The sequence below is a fragment of the Idiotropiscis lumnitzeri genome, chromosome 5 (genome assembly GCF_059441095.1).
Source record: "Idiotropiscis lumnitzeri isolate Australia: NSW breed Sydney's pygmy pipehorse chromosome 5, RoL_Ilum_1.0, whole genome shotgun sequence".
Classification (NCBI taxonomy): Eukaryota; Metazoa; Chordata; class Actinopteri; order Syngnathiformes; family Syngnathidae; genus Idiotropiscis; species Idiotropiscis lumnitzeri.
Window position 1 is genome coordinate 22,809,188 of NC_142395.1, and position 21,322 is coordinate 22,830,509.

The 21,322-nt window shown below is 40.1% G+C and overlaps 1 protein-coding gene and 1 long non-coding RNA gene across 2 annotated transcripts in view; one reads left to right on the forward strand and one right to left on the reverse strand.

Annotated features, from left to right (window-relative positions):
- The window catches only part of kiaa1549lb (KIAA1549-like b), a 49,386-nt gene that overhangs the window by 7,116 nt on the left and 20,948 nt on the right, over nt 1-21,322 (reverse strand). The window contains exons 3-15 of the mRNA XM_088297037.1: nt 19,110-19,589; nt 18,914-19,029; nt 16,280-16,499; nt 14,850-14,983; nt 14,526-14,694; nt 11,058-11,117; nt 10,041-10,192; nt 8,577-8,748; nt 7,334-7,497; nt 5,795-5,830; nt 3,857-4,047; nt 1,785-1,915; nt 1,006-1,124 (exon numbers count right to left, since the gene is read on the reverse strand). Of these exons, the coding sequence (XP_088153163.1) occupies nt 1,006-1,124; nt 1,785-1,915; nt 3,857-4,047; nt 5,795-5,830; nt 7,334-7,497; nt 8,577-8,748; nt 10,041-10,192; nt 11,058-11,117; nt 14,526-14,694; nt 14,850-14,983; nt 16,280-16,499; nt 18,914-19,029; nt 19,110-19,589 (2,144 nt within the window). The remainder of the gene's footprint in view (nt 1-1,005; nt 1,125-1,784; nt 1,916-3,856; nt 4,048-5,794; nt 5,831-7,333; nt 7,498-8,576; nt 8,749-10,040; nt 10,193-11,057; nt 11,118-14,525; nt 14,695-14,849; nt 14,984-16,279; nt 16,500-18,913; nt 19,030-19,109; nt 19,590-21,322) is intronic.
- On the forward strand, nt 212-16,529 carry LOC148337317 (uncharacterized). The gene is made up of 4 exons (XR_015843280.1): nt 212-298; nt 1,816-1,945; nt 13,208-13,362; nt 16,290-16,529. It is a non-coding gene; the product is annotated as an uncharacterized LOC148337317 (long non-coding RNA).

Below are 21,322 nucleotides of genomic sequence, written 5' to 3' on the forward strand. Positions count from 1 at the left end.
GACAGACATTGATCTGGGCTTAAAAAAAGAAAAATCACACCTATGAAATAAATAACTGAAAGAATTGCCGAGGTTCCTTGTTTGGTCTTTATTATTTTTTTCAGTTGTTTATAGTTAAGAGACTGTTTGGTGCTGTTCCCCTTTAAGCTTCAATTTAGTGGTGCGCTGTCCCTTTAAGAAAGTGTGAAAAAAGTCAGCGCGAGTACGAGAGCTTTCAGCTCACACCAATTATGATGTACATGAAGCTCGTAGTACTTAAGTAGTGTCTGACGCTCAAGTCCTTAAAACGGCATTCCCTGTAAGTGTTTCTCAAATAATTAACCTTCGATTTATGTTAATTAGAAGCTCTTGTAAATCGGAAATTAGGATGCGAACTATTTGCATTGCCGACTGCGCCGCCATTTTATTTTGCGAGTGTCGGACGTTTCACACCTGTCATATAAGAGAAGGTCTAAACCCATCCTGGCGTCAGTGACTAATTGTGTGGAGGTGTTAGCAGAAAGATTCTGTGAGGCCAGCTGTACATTCCTTTAATTCTACAATATGTGGCCTGAATGTACCCCACCTCACACTGAAACTCATTTGGGATCGGCCCCAGTTCACCCGTGACCATTAGAAGGACAAGTAAGCATAGAAGATGAACAGATTGAATCAACTAGATGCGCACTGCAGATTAGGTCTGGAGTTAAATTGATTCCATTTTCCATCTTCTGGCTCTGTATCTCATCAGCTGTTTACAGTAAATCCTAAAGAAAAACAATTCGATTCATTTAATTCAGATGCACATGTATCTATTTATATAGGTTCATCCTTCACAAAAAAAGGATTCCTGTGAAGTCTTTCTTAAGAGAGACGGTTGAGTCCAAATACTCAACAAAACATCCCCACCTCAGCAAACTTTGCAACACAAAAAGTGTGTTCACAATAGGACTTTAATCAAGACATATTTGAAGACAGAAACAACAAATCTCAGCCAGTAAGTTTGCATTGGTGCAGATGAATTACCTCTCCGTTGAGCATTGCCGAGTCACGTTCAGAAGAAACATGTTGCGAGTAATTGAGCAGAGCTGTCATGGGCTTTATTGAAATGAGCTGCAGGGAGCCAGAGGAGGTGTCATACGGATCTAAAGAAAAGAGAATGAATTCATTCACAAAGCAACTACAAATAACTGACCAGTCTTTTGTGAATCAAAACTATGGTCTGAAATATGAATTCCTGACCCTGTCTCTGATAGACAAGCAATTGAGGCAAAATAGAGTGCACTTGGCGGCAACCAGCAGACGTGCTATTTATTGAGTCTCAACTAGTCTGCTGTCGAAAGCAACTACAGCATTTCCCAACCTTTATTAAGCCAAGGCAGCTACTTTTCCTGACAGAAATTTCACAACTCATAATGACACAAAAATATATACTGAAATGATGGTGATCTCGTCTCATAAATTCACTTACTGTGTGTGAAATCTGGGCTTATTTTAATGTAATCAGTCATGGGTGCACATGTGTTTCTAGCATGTCAAGAGGCTGATTTCACAGCATCCACTAGTGACATGCTGTATGATAATATATTATTAATGTGTGCTTTATATGCAAAAACATCACGTCCATTTCTGCATACGGCTAAATAGTACAGTTTTATTCTCACAAATGCAACAATTTTACACATGAACAAATTTTGCATGTTGCGTACAAAACAGGATGTGATTGTCACCTAACCACGTGACCTTGTGGTAAGAAGCATGAATGATTTTGTAATTACACCAGCGTGTGTGCATATGACGCTCACCGTCCTTCTTGCGCATCTCCTCCTTTGTCAGTTTCTGCTGCGCTGTGACTTTCGGCGCCGCCAAGCCCCGGACGGAATTGCGCGGCTCTGATTCGCTGCTGATGACGGAACCGTCCTCACTCAACAACTTGCTGCAAGTAACCATAGCAACAGGAGTGGCGGTGAGCTCTCACAAAAACCGGGCTTGCAGCCAGGTTTTGTCACCCTTCCTTTTAACAGTCTCACCTTTTGAAACATATTGAACTATCTTGGCAATTGTTTGTTAAAACAACAGACCCGCGCAACACTACTACTTTTTTCAAATAACAGCAATCCAACCATAGCTGGATTATAGTAAACGGATACAGGACTATTCTACAAATTAGTGTTAAATCAAGCAGCAAGCTTAGATGCTTATCAATGAATAATATTCTACATATGACTACACGCATGGGTGTGTCCGCTACATTTAAAAGGATGAAGTAATAGAACATCATTTTGCTAGTAATTAGACAAACGCTGGCTCTTTCCGCATCGTGTTTAAAGGGCCTTTAAACGCTGCACTGAGGCTGGAATTAGAGCCGCGCCGACAGTGACATCAAAGCGCCGCAGTCCATCCCTTATTTGTCTGCTAAGAATGATAACAGCCAGAGGAACAGAGGATGCCCTCCCTGCTCCCGTTGAGGCGGCGCAGCATGGCCTCAACAAAGACGTGCACTGTGTGATAACTAATAGAGACGTAGAGAATACATTTACATTGGTCGCTTGAGAGGCAGAAGTTAGGTTAAAAGATATGTGCAATCGTGACTAATGGGATGAAGGGAATGGCAGGATGGAAAATCTTTCCTTACGGGACGAGGGAGCTTACTGCAGATAACGGTGACTGCATTTGGCATAGGAGAGGAACTACATTATGTAAGTCTTTGAAATGAGTGGTCAAAATTAAACATTCCTAACGTCACTCGTGATATCGCACTTTTATTTCAAATCATCCTCCAACTATTCAGTCATAACCACCAACCCATTAGTCCAATGTGCTACTCCAGGGGTGTCAAACTCATTTTTGTGGACGGGGCACATTGTAGTTATGGTTTCCCTCAGAGGGTCGTTATGACTGTGAACCCTATATAAATGTATGATTACCTTATGTTATAACAAATTGATGGAAAGGCAGTTTTGAAATCAGAAGCCAGTAAGTAATTGTTTGTTCAACAATTTTTCAATTTATTTTAAAGGGGGAGCATTGGTAACAAATAAATGGCAATATCTCATATCTCAGTGTTGTTAAAAGTAAAAAAGAAATGTGCTGGAAACAGGAAGTTGACGCACGTGATGTGCCCTTCTCCGGCCACATCAAATAAGGTTGCGGGCCAGATATGGCCCCCGGGCCTTGAGTTGGACACTTATGTGCCGCGCTGTTCATTTACACAAAACAAAGATATATGTTTGAATTCTTATGTAAGCCGTATTGGCTATTTGACAGCTTTGCATACATGCCACAAACATGCCTTGACTGGGGCGTTGAATAAAAAAAATTATCATGAGATGGACAAAGGTCTGGGAGCAACTACAAGTTACACTATTCTAAACTTGAACGCAATAATTTAAATCATGTGGAGTACTTCTATGTTCTTCTATGCAAAACTAATCCAAGTATGCTTTAAGGAAACTTGCTTTGTTCACTGGGAACATAGTTTTAGGCCTGGGGTTTTACTAGCATTTCGCCTGTTTAAAACAAATAAAAACATGTGATGGGCGACAGAGAGTCATCTTGACGCCAAACGCTTTCTCCCTTCTGTCACATACATTTAAGTTTTATCTTATTATCCTGCTTCGAAATTGCTTTGAGAGATTCTGTTCTTTTTGTGGCGGCATTAAACAATCAGTCATGATTTAACATGACATTTCATTTTCAGAGCAGCACTTCTTGCTATCAAATAAGCAAAAACAGTCAATTTGACTTGACTCTGCTCATGCCTGCGTATTATTTAACATTATGGCATTAGGAGGTTACGTTTTGAGTTCTCTGAATGGGCTGGGCATACTGCGGGTTTCCATTTTCATGCAGCGCATTTGTATGGAGGTGAAAATACCTTTTGTGTTTGTCACTATTGAGTTTGGTCTTGTTGACTGTGCCCTCGTGTTTCAAGGTCTTCTCCAGCGAAAGTGGCGCATCCCGAATTTTCAGGGATAACATCAAAGTATCTTGACCAGCAGGTAGGGTCTCCTCGTCTCCTCCCTGCTGCCCCAAATGCTGCTTTGCATAGTCAAAACCTTGAACAGGCTGAGGGGGGGGGGGTTACAGTAAAGAAACAATATGAAACCAAATTCTACATTAATGTCATAGCATCAAATCATTTTGCTCATCTTATGTATCAGCTCTAATGTTTAGGACGTAATTGTTTGCGGTGCTTGCTCAAACTTTGTTGCCCATCATAACATTCAAACAGCGTTTATTTTGAGAAAATCTGTAACAACACAGATGTTATCTCTATTAGCATTTAGCACGTACATTCATTGGCATGGTTTATTTTGCTCATTGCCTTGTCTTTCTTGGTTACAAATGCACATTAAACCTGTCAACGTATTGCATAGAATATAGCATACACTAAAAAAAAAAAAATCTGGAATATTCGGTTAAAAATGGTGAAATTTCAGGATGGACCAAAAAACACTATAACCTTTACAAGTGAACTTAATTCGATTTTTTTCTGAACCTCTGAATACACACGTGCACGTGTTCAGGATGTTTTAACAGCAATACAGAGAGACTGGAAGAGTCACAGAAAGACATAAAAGTGGACATCTGTTAAAATGTTTTGGTCAATGACACATTTTTTCTCATGTATAATAATTTTGCAGGCGTTACATACTCCGAGTAGTTCAATGCATTAGGGCGAAAATTTATTCTTGTATTTAAAATTTTCCAAAAGTGAATAATATCTTTAAGGCATTTAGAAGAATGTCATGAACTCAGGTGTCCAAAAATAGCTGTCAATAAATGTTACTTGAGCTTCTAGAGAAATTAGGGGTGGGAAAAAAAAAACTGTTTACCCCGCCGCTGTGCCTTCAACTGGAGATGCAAAATTGATTTAACTAAAGCCCTTTTCATCTTCTTCCAAAGTCGTGTCCAATAAACACTCACAGTGGGTGGTGATAAGATGAGATTGGCAAGTTTTCATAAAAAAATAATGATGGATTTAAACATTAAAATACACAAGTGGACACAAAGTGATTTACTGTTTGTATAGAGAAAGCGAAGCAGTCCCATGCGCGCACACACACACTCAAATTGAAAAATATAGTCCTTCAAATGCATCCATCCGGCGTTGCAAAATCAATGTGACACTCCACTGAACAAGCTCTCTCTTTGTATTAGTGCACGTCCTCATACAGTCTATAGAAATCACTGAATGTTCAGCCATGTCTAATATTCAGCTCACTTGAAATGAATTACAAGTGAAGCAACGTATGCACTGACCGCAACATCTGTTAGAATAAACCAATCCCCATTTTCACTCTGAGGGAAATCACCACGTGGGTGTTTTTACATGCAAAGATCGTAGTGGGATCAATTGTGTACTGTAATAACTGTGGATTACAGATGGTAGTATATGATTTTTATTACTATCAATAAAGCAGCGGAATGTGCTGAGCGTGTCACTTTTTGTTTTCATTCATCTATTCGGGTGAAGAGAAGCCCGACTCAGCAAAAATAACAGTACACGGGAGGTGCTCGGAGGAGTTTGAGCGGGCTATATCGACACCCTGCCTCTTTGCAATCTTGTAAGTTCACACGCTTGTGCTTCATAAACACTCTGTGTAAGAGCTGGCTGGATGTGTCAAGTAACATCTGGAGACTGCTTGAAGCCAATTGTCTTTCATCCAAGAGAATCGCATTGTAAAAAGCGTTAGAGCTCCAGTGGGCTGCTGTGTTGTTTGTTTTCATCAGCATGGCACAATATACAGCAGGGTAGATTGTTCTTTCTAACCGCTCATTTGACACCATGCAAAGACAGAAATTGTTATACCTGATGATAGTAGTTGACGTCCCGCCGGTACACCATCTGAAAGCGAGGTAAAGTGTTTTAACAAGACATAGTAGGTAGCGACAGGCTTCTCATTTTAATAACAGCTGGATGATCAATTGGATGGAAGAATGGATGATGGGATGAATGTAAACGCTACATCAATTCTGAGATAAATTATAGTTTGATGTTGTAAGTATCCCTCTTTTTATTTCTTATCGTCTCAATTTTTTGACTTTCTTGATATCGTGGAGCAATTTTTTTGCACCCGTCAATTTTCTGTTTCACTTGGGGACGTGGCGCATATCTCAACTGACTTTGCGTGACGGGCTAGTGATTTATTTGCCAGTCAATCTCAGGGCACATATTATATAGACGCATCATGTATTGTATGAACTAATTCAATTCACTAATATGAATAGAGTAATGTAAACATACATAAACACCAAAAATGCCATTCATGCAACTAATGACAATTGGTTGTAAAACACAAAGATTACACTAGCCATTTTTCTTGGACACTATAACATGGACTTTTCCGAAAAATCCGTTCAGGATTGGTTCTTTTGATGCAGGATTGCGTTTATGGATGCACGGGGATTTTTTTTTTTTTTTTAAACCTCAGAATGCTAATAATTTTTTTGTTTTGTTTAGTTTTGTTGTTTTCATACGATATTGTTGTAGCGGCAATTGGATCTTCGATAACATGTAATTATTTATTACAGAGATTCCAAGTTAAACGTGGAAATCATTATTCTGGTTCCAACAAATCACAGCTCTTCTCTGGGTGTATAGCTGACGTCACGTCCCAAAAAGCCCACACTTCATTTGCTTGCTAGCTCGTCTCTCTCATGTCTAATAGGACTGTGTCCAAAAGTCCTTGCCATGTTACACACATAAAACCTGCCTGCCCTGGGAATGCAGAAAAGGAAATCTGAACTTGCAACTTGTGTGTGTGTGCGTGCATGAGTGTGTATGTAGAAGTCAGATAACCTCTGCCCCCCCAACTGAACCTCCTACCACCCCAGGTAAAGCTTCCTCGAACCGCCACTGGTTTGTTCCAACTTTATATTATTCTTATGTAGTATTAAGAAATTCAAAGTGCTGAAAAATGCTTGGGAGCAAATCTAATGATGCTGAAGATGTCAGAGAAGTACTTTAAAATCTTCCCCTCTTCCCTCACTCAACTGAAGCCGTGCGACAAAATTGCCACCTATATTGAAAGTCTAGATGTGTTCAGACGATGAAGACTTCAAATAGTAAGATTCGATATATTTCTGGAGGCTTGTTAAAATCTTTGTAGCAGAAGGAAGCTCGTCAGTCATGGAGGTGTGTCTATATCTAAATGAATGATACATATTCTGGATGAAAATGTATATATTTAACATTTGGAATCACCGCCGAACTAGTTACAGAACCCTGAATTGTTCTTTGGCCTCATGGCTTGATGTGTAGCTGGCTCAAGAGAGAAAAATTAATAGGGTGTTTGAATGGATGGTTTAGATGCAGAAGAATTCGGCTTGTGAATTTCTACTCGGTTACCTTCGCTCGTGGATTGAGGTTTCCAATTGCATCCGCTTTGTAGTCCTTTTTGTTTCTTCTGCACAGCACTGCTGTGATGATGAGAATGATGAGTGTCACTACAGCAATGGGAGCCAACACGGCCGCGATGATCCAAAGGTTATTTGGAGGGTTCTTGACCACAGCTGAGGAATGTAAAACATTATCATTGTCATCATTTTATTGCACCAATCATGTTGTTTTTATTAAATCGTCACCGTTTTTAAAGGATTGGTTCAACATTACGGTACTCATTTTAAGGTTAAATACTGAATCCTGCGCAGGTTGTATGATCTGTGCAAAATAATAATAAATAAATAAATGGCAACGTGAAAGAGATTAAGTTTATCAGATAGGGATTGAATACAGGCCCTGGCTGTCAACCCATCCAGGGTTCAACCCGGCTCTGTCAGGCTCTGACTCACCTGGGATCCTAACAAGGATAAGCGGATAAGATGATGGTTGGATGGTATAGAAAATGGAGGGATAGATGGCTAGATAACAGCTAATCTCTGTACTTTATCTGGTATTCAGATGATGCCCACTGTTCTTTTTATGCATAAAAAATAGACTGGTAATGCGTCATTTAGACAAACATAGTGCTTTGCCACCATTTCGTGGCACCTTGGTGCCAAGACACAATGTTGAAGTCAGTTGAGGAGCTTCACTGAGACAAAAGAAGTGCTTTGCCGCCATCTTGTGGCCTCTCTAGGCAATTATAACCCTTTTTAGAGTGTGGTGTTCACTTTTTTTTAGTAGGGCTCAGTCCTTATCTCCTATTAAATGTGATGTTTAATTGTATATACAGTTGTAAACTCAATGTCATAATGAAAACTACACGATGTGGTACAAAGCACAAGTGGACCTACCAAATTATGTGCATGTTGAATGCATAATATAATCCATAGTCCACTTCATCCTACGAAAACACTCGGATATGGCCGTCACACCTACGCTAAAATACTCCACGTTCAGCTCAACGGAATGTCGATTGTCTATTGTGAGCAGCAATCTACCAGCTCTTAACTACCTTGACTGTCTCCCTCATGCGCTGTTCACCAAGCACAGAGCAGCTCTCCAGCCTGAACAGACAATGTCCTGGCGGCAGCCTTTCAGAGAGATTATAGAACACAAAGCTTCCAGCAGCTCTTCTTTCTAAACCCGCTATGCCGTTTGAAGTTGTCAACGTCCACTTGTCAAACGCTTAAAAGATGCTGTTGCTTACGCTCCGCTTGCAGTTGAACAAAGTAGCCCAGGGTGAGCGCCATGGTCTGAGAATCCACCGTGTTGAGGACCTTGGCAGCTGACGCGCCCGCTAAAGGAATGCCATTGTGCTGCACGTAGTAGGTCATCTCTGCTGGATTCTTCAATCCCGGCACTCTTCTGAGACTCACCATCTGACCAGACGAAAACAGAAGGACAACAATAAAATATCACTTGTGCTGATGTCTTCATATTTAACCAAAGAAACCCAATGGACAATAATTTCACAAGCAAGATGGAGCCTATCGAGCCAATCCCGAACCCAACTGAACTGTACCAGCCATTCACGTTCACAATTACAACTACAAACAATTAATGAAGCTTTTACAATACACAGTCCTGACTTGGCTCAGCTCATTTCTACTCAAATCGGTTTGGAGCAGTCATTTATCCACTGCAAATTACTACCAAGGGAAACTGAAAGAAACACATTGCACTGCCTGCGTCACTCTGAACGAGGCATGCTAACAAACAGCAATAGATGAGAAGTGAGGATCCACTGTATTTTCGGTAATTCTCTGCATGTCTGAGTGGAGTCGGAGAGCACCAAGAAAACAGAGTGCTGCAGCCAACTGGAGCTTGTAAAGTGTCTGGAGTTAATGCACAAGAGGGTAAAATTAAGTCTAGGATATGTGTTCATTTTTATCAACGCTAGCTGTGTATCCTCATGTTACAATGACTCGACCAATAAAACACATTTTGAAGGTCTTGGTCATGTCTGGGACGCTTAGTTTTTAAATGGATTAATTCGACATGGCTGTCAAATATGTTTAAAAGAAAATGAGAAATTTAAAAGCGATTGCTCTTTAACTGTTCATCTTTGTCGTGGTTTTAAAATTGGATTTTTGTTCTTTTGGTCTTGTCATTGTCTCGGTCTTGGTCTTGACTGGATCTCAACTCCCAAAAACCTTGTTCTTGTCTTGGTCATGTTGCATTCTTGTCTTGAGAAAGCCTGGGTCTTGAATAGTGTGGTCTTGCGCAACACTACCACCAATGAGCAAGCAGCAGTGGTGTAAATCATTCTTTTGATATCCACTTGGCACGCTGAATACTATGGTTGACCATGTTGCAGAAATAGTGCAAATAGAAAACCGTCAATAGCTTGTAGAGCCATGCAAAGGTGAGAGGGTGTCATGCATTGGAAAGGGATATTGTGAATTTAACATGGTTCTGAACTCCGCGTGGAAGCCGTAGTGACTGGAGAGAAGCCATGCAAGTAGAGGTACAACGCACAAACTCCAGACAGTAGGGTCCAAACTGAAATTTGAAACAACATCCTAATCTGACCCTTCATGCTGTGAGACCGGGATTCTCACTGCATGCTATAAATCCACGTGAAGCACTCAGTGGCATCTATTATATATGATTCTTTCTTCCAGAGCAACTGAGAGCTGCTAATCCCCATGGACGACTATCTCTATCATACCTGGACAGTGTAGCTGCCGACAGCGGTAGCTCGTTTGAAGCGAGTGCCCTGCTGGCCTGCCAACACAAACAACTCGGCAAGCCGCTGCTCCATGAGACTGGCAAAGCTTTGGTACAGTTCAGCCAGGCTGGCGTTATCCACATCCTGGATTACTGTGAAGGGGTACGACACATGAGAGAGCCACAGCGGGTTGTTAAAAATCTGTCAGACACAGAAGTGAAATTAGACACATTTGCAAAAGTTGGCTGTTTACAGAGCTGGGCACTTGACCCTTTTTTGACGGTCAGTCCCCTGCCCTACGGCCGCTATCGCGGTACCCATCCGGCCTCGACCCTCCAGCCTTAGTAGTCTGTACCAGGTGTTGTTTTATTTATTTTAATTTTTTTTTTTTTTGAAAATGCTTCATTTTAATTTATTCTTTGTTTTAATATTAGTTTTAGTTTTTCATAAAATATGGATTATATGCTAAGTGCAATATTAAAAAAAGGTCCCTAGGTATACATAGTTTAATAAAATAAAAATAACTATAATTCTCAAACCTCGACTCTTCTGTATGTATGTAGAGTAATACTGAAATAAATACATTTAAGAACAAAGGAACCACAATTGCTGCTGTATATTAATTAAAGAGACAAAATCTATGGACATTTTTAGTTAGTTAGTCAGTTAGTTTCAGAAATTTAAGACATAGTTTCAGTTAGGTTTTTTTTGTCAGTTTTCTTTTAAAGAAAGAATTTTAAAGAAGTTTTAATTTGATTTAAATGCTTGTTCAGTTTTAATTTTCATTGGCTATAATAACCTTGGTTAAATGTCACCAAGAGAGAAGCATTTTGGTCCCTTAACTGTTACCTGACAATTGTAAAAGTAAGAACCTGGCCTGCTACTGTCTGAGAACGAAAACGTGAATAAGAATGCATGTTAAAAAAAAAAAGCACATACTGCAACATGTGCGGCTGATTTCTACGCACAACCTTACGGTGAAGGAAATAAATGTTATAAATGAATTAATACTCTTACCTGTGATAACCCAAAAGTCCCTGGTGGCAATAGAGGTGTTCAGGTTGTGATACTCCAGCGCTGAGAGGATAAACACAAAAAATAATGCATAATGAGCATGAATGCATAATTTAATTTAACTTCATCAAAATTACATCCAAATTATTTGTACATACAGTACACGACAGAAAGGTGATGTCATTGTACTGTAGGTATCTGTAGCGCTGATATTAACAAGTTTGTTGAGCAACTTGAACTAAATTATATGTACAGAGAGACAACCTATCAAATTAAATGAAAGCTCATAAAAAAAAAATCAGAGCTTCACGTACCATATCTTCCCATATAAGGCTTAACAAAATTGCAAACTCGTCGTCAACAAATTGCTTTGTTGTTTCAGTCATCATTGAATTGTTTTTAGTGTTGATTGTTCAATTGAAAAAACAATCACATCATTCTCACATCAACAGTCGTTCTAACAAGCGATGTTCTTTGTGAGTCGCTGATTCAATCATTGTAATCAGATTATGAGGTGTAAAATATCTGATTCAGTGCGAAACAAATCGGAGCTGGCTGCATGTCAGACAAACAGCAGCGAGGAGAGCCCTCGGCTGCCTAAGCTCTGGTTGATGCTGTGTTCTTTTTACATCTATTTCCTGCTTGATTAAGCGCCTGTGCTTTGGGCTGCTGCAGTGTTTGCAGGGACGCTGCATTGCTGGCCTGTGAGAGCGGACTCACGTCCACTTAGGCATGACAGCGATGGCTGATGAAAAGACTGAGGGTGGGATCCAGCATTGTAGTTGCAAGGCGCGATGCAAAATCTGTTTAAAAATTTGGGTCACAGGTAGCGTTGAAGCAGCAGGACTGGGTCTTGGATTAAAGACATCATTGGATCCTTTGAGATGGAAGGTGGTAGCCATTGACGGCTAAAGACCTCAAAGATCTTTGTTTTTTTGTTTTTGTTTTTTTTACTCGGCTGGTAGCGAATGAGTTAAAGCATGCAGTCTCAACCGATCCAAAACTACACAAGGTCCACATTCCTCTAACGGCTCAACTGCACCGGGTCAATTCTCAAATTGCTGAAGCACACAAATATCATCCCAACACTAGCAGAAACACATCAATAGCAGGTTATCGCTAAGTCAAGGCAATGTCAGCAGATGCTTAATATCAGATTTGGTGATGCAAGCTAGGCAGTTTTTACCTTCTCAGAGCCATTAATAATTGGCTGTGTGTCCATTTATTTTAATGGGAGGCTGATCTTGTAAGTAAACCAAATACCAGCTTAGGGGTGCTCATTGGTGGGATTTGGCTTCGAGAAGCTTTTGAATTTGAGCCTGGATGATACTAATTCCACTTTATTTTTCTCCATAACTCTCACTCGCACTATACGTAACGAGAACCTTTGTGATAATTTTGCCAACAAAAGGCATCAGGGTACTTCAGAGTGCCTAATACTGACACCTGACCTTTAAGTGATAACTAACCCCGTTGGGTTTTGTTGCACCATCAGCTATTCCCCAAAGGGTTTAGCTTTTCTTTTGTTTTGTTTTTAATTTCCATCAAAATGAATCCGGCAAGACCTGTTTGTGAGAAGAATAGATTTGATTAATCGAATTTTTTTTTTTTTTGTAAAATGTATATTTGTACATTGCAAGACGCGCAATAGCTGCCTCTAATGGGACGAACCCAACCTCCATTTTTTTGGTTTGTGCAAGGCATTTTCCCGCAGACATGTTTTTAAATGTTTCGTTACATTAAACCTAAACTTCGCAGCACACCAGCCATGAGCCGAAAATAGAAAGTCAATGCCTGATTAGATATCTTATATCAGTATGACTGAATTTGCATGCAGCACATTTTTCTTTTCAAATCAACATACCGCACTTGCTGAAATCGCATCTTCATTTCAACTGACACTGGCAATCAGGCAAATACATTTACGCTCTGCATGTAAAGGGTTTGTTTACTCTGAGAATGCTTGACTTATTGCCACCCAGAAGCATGTGTGACAAGTTTTCAATCTATTGTTTTGGCTCAAAACAGACTTTTGGCTCGCAGTGTATTCCACTTGAGGGAAAGTGAAGTGGGAGTGAAGCGGCTGCGAGCAGCTTCAAGCCCACAAAAAAAAGGCACGACTGAAGCAGTGGTGCACTCTGTGTTGTAAACAGGCACTGCAGGATGGTGGTGATTCCATGTTGTTTGAGCCAAGTCCAAAGGTGGTGGGAGAATCCCCTGCTGTTAATTATTTCCGGGACAAATTGACTTGGAGGTGAGGAGGGAGTCGCACCTCCCGCGAGCAGCAGTGACGTCACTGAAGGACAAGGTGAAAAACAAACCGCCTCATTTGCAGTTTTCTTTTCACTTTCTAGTTTTCTTTCCTTCTTGGCAGCAAAACTGTTTGGAGGCAAATTCACACCCTAATGTCATTTTAATGAGTGCTTAATTCAATGCTCATTAACAGCATCCAGATACATCGTCACGCTCAGTGTAAACATAACCGCCATATGTCAATAGTTGATTCACAATAATCCACTGCCATAGTGAAAATTACATTTTAAAAAATCCATTAAATGCAACTGGTTCCATTCAAATGCCTTCTCGAAATAAAGTCCCGACTCCTTTAGTATTTGAGACCACTTACAAGGACCGAGATCAAAGCCTTGCAGTCAAACGTGAGCAAAAAAAACATTGCTGAGGTTGCTGGCAATCTTGAAATTGTTTTGTTTGCGGACACAATTTGACTTGCAACAGACATGACAACAAAATCGAATCTTTTTTGGCACATTATTCCAAATATCGACATCGCTATTGCCACGTAAAGCAAATTGTGGTAAATTTCAATATCTACTGTAAGAAAGTAAATGCAAAATTATACAGTTGATGCACTTTTTAGACACTTTCAATGTATTCCCTTCGGGTGTTGCCTTTTGTGTGTGACAGCAATCTACATCTCAGAGAAGTAAGCGTCTAACTCCCCCCAACTTTGCAACATGAATTGTGTAGATGATCTCATCGTGAGATGAAATAAATCATTCTCTCTCTGGGCTTTGGAAAATTAGTTTTAAAATTGCTTCTTATTAGACCGAAAAATTTTGCGTTTGACTCAAAGCAGTCGAGGCTGCATGTGGAATGAGAACAGACGGCATACTGGGTCTCGACGGGAATGCTGTTTAGGTTCATGCTGATTCCCTGTTGTCAGTGCTGTTTTTCTCCTTTAAGTACATCTAAAACATCGACAGAGAACTTGGCTTGCAAATGAGGCTGAGATGAAACATGTACAGTTAATTTGTTTTTTTGCAAGCGTAACGCTGCACAAGGTCGCAGTAAGCTTGAATAATGAGAGAGTATATCAGTGTATCACTTCATATTAAACAACGACCAGCAAGCTTTGTTACACACAGGTTAAAAGGGCATAGTATGTATCAATTTGGGGGGGGTGCAGTTAAATGACATCCGTTGTGCCTTACGGGCAAAATCGTGACTTACGTTCAGCGACGACTAGCGGTGGGTAGAAGAGGAAGTAGCCCACCAGCTCAGAGGACAGCTGACCGAGGAGGTTTGAAGCAGTGGTGCCATTAAGAAAGACAGTCCCATTTTTCACACTGTAAACCAATGACACAGCAGAAGAGCCTGCAGCCTGGGAGACACTCAGCATCTGGGAACAGGAAAATTAAGACAAGGGCAAACAAAATTACCCCGGAGCAAAAGGGTGGAAAAGCAAGAAAGTAAATTCTTTTATAGAATTCATACATAAACCGGGGTTTTTTTTTTTCCTCATGTCACAAATTGAAAGGATTATAGTTTCCTCACCTGGACAGACAGTTTGCTGTTGATACTGAGCACTTTGGCCTGTGCTTCAGAAAAAACTTTCTCCAGCCTCTCTTCCATCATTTGGGAAAACTGGCAAGACCGCGGATCATCGACAGCTCCCACAAACTGCAGAACTGGAGCAGAAACAGGAGAAGTCATTCACCTTTATTTAAGAATGTTGATATTTAAATCTCTAACACAATCTGACTCTGTACTGTAGTTTCATCAAACAGGTTTCAAGATATTTCTCCTTTGTATATTTGGTGGAAACGCATAAAAAAAACATAACACACATATCACTTTTATAGAATCTACTGATTTATTCAATATAATCTGACAAATCTAAACTAGGAAATGTAATTCATATTATAATTATAATGATATTAACCAAATAATTTAATTTACCAATTACAGTGGTGTCTTGAGATACGAGCCATTGCTTCACAATTTTTTTTTATCTTGATATTCAAGAGAAAAAAACCTGAGAAACAAGTGTGCTTCAGACCCCCATCACTAGGTGGCAGCAGCAAACTTCGCAACATCTGGTCACCATCAATTCATACCGGTTAACTTGGCTTGCCAACCACTAATAAACCACTCAGAAGGAGAACACTAACGAATCATTGGGCGCATCTCAGGACTCTGAATTGCAACGTTCTTATCTCCTTGCTCCTCAAAACACTGAATGCGACACAGATGTTTTTATTAACGATATTCGCGAGCTCCCATGGGCTAGTTTGCATCGAAGGACGTCTGATGTTTCCTCACGGAAGTCTTGCTGCCCCTCGATGCTGACTACAAAAACAAGCGTGTACCAGCTAGACCAGGCGTAGGCAAACTACGGCCCGGGGGCCACATGCGGCCCACTAAACGTTTTAATCCGGCCCGCCAAACTTGAAAAAAATTAAATGAATAAACCTTGTTAATGTTTTATTTTCTAAATACTGTGGTGTGTCGAAGACATATATTTGTTGTAATGCTTTTGTTCATTTTCTAGCTATTTCGCAAATGCATTTGGCCTCATAAAGAAAAATAAAAACATAGTTCTTCGCATTTTTCACGTTCAAAGTACTATTTATATACTCACAAGTCATTTGAAATTTGCATTCCGCGCATCTCCATAGGAGAGACGTTAGCATGTAAATAGATGAGCGAGGAGGGCTTGGGGACTCTGCAATTAGACAAATGAGATGAGCCCACAAGGTACAGTCGGGTTTTGTGCTGGAATTTTCCATATTTGCATATTATGTGGAGGGCAAATGTTATTACTGCGTGTTTCTATTAGTAATAATATTATTTAATTGAGTGTGGTTTATTATTAATGTCGCTATTTAGGAAGAAATGTGCCCTTTTTCGATTCATCAGAAGCATAATAACCTAACTATAGCAGAAAGTCTTAAGCTCATCTTATTTTCTTCTTTCATCCTGACCTGTTTTCAGTTGGAAGCCAGGAGCCGGGCTAGTTCTCCACATTGCAACGGGAATGGGGAGAGCTGTAACCATGGGGAGGTACTGACGCAGGTCTGCAATCAGCTTATCGCGACCATAAGCATCCAAGCCCGAAATCACCATGGAGGGGACATAAACCATGTCTCTTCCAGTCACGTGATAAGCCACCGTCATGTTGGGTGAACCAAATACAGTCTCCACCTAAAAACATTACAATTTAAAGACATACAAAACATTTCACATTGCATGCTTATACTGCTCAGAAGCAGAGGAAAAATCATTCAGATCTTGTGGTTCGGCTGTCGAATGTGGAAGTATGGATGCTTCATGACTATTTTGTCATTTACACTCGATCTTAGTTTACTCTCCCTTCTAGAGTCAAACTGCCAAAGGAACAGCCTAGGAAAACTAATTTTATTGTGGTTTTATATCATATCAAGATTTTTCCTGGTGTTATGAATTATCTCAATGTTATGATAATTGGTATCATGAGTAAAATATTGACCTGATATTAGGAGTTCCCACCTCTAATTTGGGTATGAATGTTGCTCATAACTTCATTACTAACAAATAAATGTAAGAGGAATAATTTAGTTCACTTTGCAAGGCAGTGACTGACTTTCACAGCAAATAGGTTACTGAGTGTTTTGCCATTTTGTCGCTTTTCTGGGATTCTTTTGACTCATTTTCAAAGAAAGGACCAGCCCTTAGGTGTGTTCAGAGAAGAAAAACATTACAAGAGAGAAATCAAATATAAATAATAAATTACGTAGTCTTACTTTCATTCAAAGAATACAGGCTCACTATACTCGCCGTAACTCAACGTGGCACGATGTCCGTGACATAAATCACCATATCCCTTATTATTAAGATGTTGTAAAGTGAGTCTTAATAATAATAGTTGCTAACTTCCATCATGAAATAAACTGTGCTCAATTTAAAAGTTCTTCTGCAGCTAAAAATACCTATCCAAAAGATGCATTAAAATTGATGTCGTTGATCATTCTTAGGATTCTCAAACGCATATCAATGCGCGAGAATGATGCATCGGCGAGCTTGAATAAAGGGACGCAAACTGGGCCATCATCAGTGTCATCATCGTCATGTTTGCTCACCTCCCTACCATTTATAAGCGTTAATTAAAACACACAAGCGACCGCCCTTGCCAGCAGCTTGAATCCCATCGAGTGAAAGCGCAGCGCTACTAAAAGGAGCCCAAGGATCCTGTGGTGAAATGGGTGATGGGAGTGCAGTGAGGCAAGACACTTTGTGAGCTTCAAGGAGACATGGAAGCGCACTGACCTTCAGGTAGGTAGCTTCAAATAACACTATCAGGGAGATTTTTAGTTTTGTGACATGGTTGTTGTTGTTATAGTTTGCAGTGGTTCAGATCTGGTCATATCAGGTGTTATAATTAACTCATTGAGTGACCTGAAAAAAACTGCCAATGTGATGTTGTGTACTTAGACCACTGCAAAGATCACCTACAAGTAATGTGCATTTTTTTTTTTCAATTCCCAATCAGAAGACATGTCAGCTTGACGATTGCCGCAGTCCTAATTTAGACAGTGCACCTCTTCAACCTTTGCCTTGTGGGACGCAATCACTCAACCTCATTTCTATATCAGTCCTCACATAGCCTACATGAGGGTCCTTGGTCTAAGTAGTCAATTTATTTTTGAGTTTATAAACTTCCAAATGTGTGTCAAGGGAAACAACGGGAAGTGTTGACAAATGCTGAGAAGTCCTTAGCAGAGGAAAGCTCGCGGGCAGTTCATGGAAAGGTGGTAATTAGCTAAGAACACACTGAGCTTACTTGTTTTTCTGCGTGGAAAAAAAAGTACTCCTTTCATTAGATAACAAAAAAATGTAATTTCTTCAGATACATGTTAAATATCGCAATATTTAAGTGCAGGCTAATGACATAGGCCGTGTCAAATGTGGGCAGTTGCAGTTTGAACACCTAATTTAAACCATGCAATCTTTTCTGACCATACCCCCTAATCGGGGGAAATCAGAATTGAGAATCGTTTGGAACCGGAAATTGTTCAACTGATGCCTAACCCTAATTATATCACAATGAAAACACAGAATTGTATTTTAATATTGCAGACTCGTTCAACTATCATTAAAACCACAATATAACCCTGTGGACACTTCATTAGGTACACCTATGTGATATAAAAAGAAACAGGGAGGAGAAATAAGTCTTAAATTCTATTGTGATTCTAGATAAAAAAGACAAAAACCAAGTTGCTTGTTGTCCGCTGTGAACCACAAATAAGGCCCGCTAACATGTAGACCAGGTGTGGGCAAACTCCGGCCCGGGGGCCACATGCGGCCCGTTAAACGTTTTAATCCGGCCCGCGGAACTTGAAAAAAATTAAATGAATCAACCTTGTTAATGTTTTATTTTCTAAATTGTGTTTTTTTAAGACATATTTATTGTTGTTATGCTTTTGTTCACTTTCATTTAAATTTTTTTTTTTTTTTTTCTCGGACGAGGTGAGGTTACCAAAAAACTCCATCCATCTGCTCCAGACAATATGCATCCCTCTTTCGATGTACTCTCCACGCACTGTTTAAAGAAAGCAAATTCATAGCAGGAATCCGACCTGTGCTTGGGCTGAGCTATCATTCAGGGCTTTCCGGAGGCCTTGACTGAGTCCCCGTCGCAGATTCTGCCTCTGGATGCTGTCCAGTCTGTTCCTCCGCACATAGATGGACACAACTATGACACAGGAATGCAGAGATGAATAAAAAACTGAGAAGTGACCTATTATACACAAATCAACACGGGTCAAATTTTACCTGTTCTCACCCACATTCTTTCAGTGACATTGCACTGCTGAGGAGGAGCTTCAGTCGTGGTGGTAAAAGGGGAGATGAAGACAGTCGTGCCTCCTCTTGGAGGACTCGTTCTCAAGATGGGTGGGAGGAATATTCTCTTGGTAGATGGAGTCCTGATGGTTGTGGTGGTTGTTTTCCAAGGGGTGGTCACAGGCAGCATCGAGGTAATGGGGGTTGACGGCGTGGTGGTGACTCCTTGCGAAGGCGTGGAACTGTGGGGCATTCTTGCCGTGGTGCTTGCAGCCACACTTGAGGTGCTGAGCTTCACCGAGGCTGTTGTGGTGTCCTGTTGAGCAGTCAGAGGCAATACCTGAGAAGTCCTCTCAGTGGGCCCAGGAGGAGTCGTTCCGGTGGATTTAGAGGGGGCTAGTCTGGCCTCTTTGGGAGGGGCGGGCGCAGACACTCTTGATGTCCCAGCGGTTAACTTCTCTTTCTCTGCTACTGTAAGAAGACAAATATTAGTGTGAGGGAGTACCCATGTGGGGTGCGCTGTGGATGAGGTCAGACTGGGTAAAGAAATGTTATTGGAGTTAACCAAAACTTGTGAAATAAATGACTATGTTTATAAAACTAACTCTATTTGCAGCGAAAATGTTCATTTTTGTCTTTGCCAATTCCTTCCAGAAATGAACTTTTGAGGTGCACTTCTTTTGGTATAACTGTACGGTTAACAGTCATTACGCAATAGTTATTGACTTGTTTTTTTCCCTCTCTAATACTCCAAATAAAAAAAATCTAATACTAAAACTAATACAACCTAAACTAAATCAATGCATTAAAAAAAATAATAATAAAAACTAATTACCCCGCACTAAAAACGAATGAAAATTAACACCTTAAAAAAAAAAAAAGAAATTTAAAATTTAACAACTCACTACTGTACAGCATAAAATCCAATAGTAACCCAGATAGGATTAAATCTTCTTTACAAGCGGCATCCACATTCACAATACTCAAGATAAGCTCATTCATGTGCAGGAATGATCCACCATTGCTAAAAAAATAAAAAAACAATAATCACTTCTCACTACTATTAGATGACTCCAATTTTTTCATATGCACGTGCATAATTGTCAACCATCCAAACTTGGATGTTCTCATGATGGCCCATCTGCTGCTAAATTTGAATTTGACAAATAAAAGCCAAAAACTGATTCAAAAGCCTTTCTTTAAAAATGACTCCTCTTTGGTGGTGCTCCACTTTCGGTGTGATGCCATTACTTTTGTGCCAAAGCTGAAAATAACTTTTAATAGCTCAGTGCTTCAGTATGCTGACCATCATTGGCCGTGTCACCGCTATTAAGGTTTTGGGATTTATCTGTGAAACTAGCACACTGGGTACGGTTCGTTCCAGTAAGCATTTTATTACTTTTCCGTTACTCTTGGTTGCAGCGCCCTTCATAGTGCTCCGTTGATTACTTGACAGAGAATTGTGGTCCTTCCTTCATGATACAATATAATGACTTGTGTAGCTCTGCTTCCAAGACAGTCTATCATTTTTTAAGAAAAAGACGACAGTTCATTTGTCATCCTCCTGGGCTCTGCGCTCCTCACATTTATGACTTTATTACTCGGCCAGTGGAATTAATCTGACACTATAGTCAAGCCTTGGTGGACTCAGGCTTCAGAGTTGCGACTCAAAGTAATAAATCAGGTAAGCGTACGATAACATAGATTTGAGCAGTCATCCTAATATTTCACCCATGCTGTCATTAAAAAAAAAAATTATAGTAAGGCCTTAAGGCCAGTTTTGTCCTCCTGTAAATCACATTTATGTCTCTCAAGATATCAGAGGTATCAGATGACTGAACAAATAGATGTTTCTAATAATTAAGTGAAGTGGTGAACTGTGTGTTAACAAATTTGTATCTACAACTCTCGTATTGATGTTCAGGCGTCCTAACTGACTGCTTGTGAGTTCTTTTAATGTAACACTGCTCATGGAGTGAATGATGTGTCTCTTCTTACTACTTGGACATTATCAAGTGATGAATCAATTAGGTGTACTTTCAATTTATGGCCCTTTTTACTGCTGGGGATGACGACGGTAACGAGACAGTTGTGATGTGTGGTACCTGAATAAAAATTGGTGGATTAATACCTTCATAGAGCGGATGATTGGCAAGAGCCAATAACAATGTGACGATTATGATTTAGGGCCGCATGGTGACCTA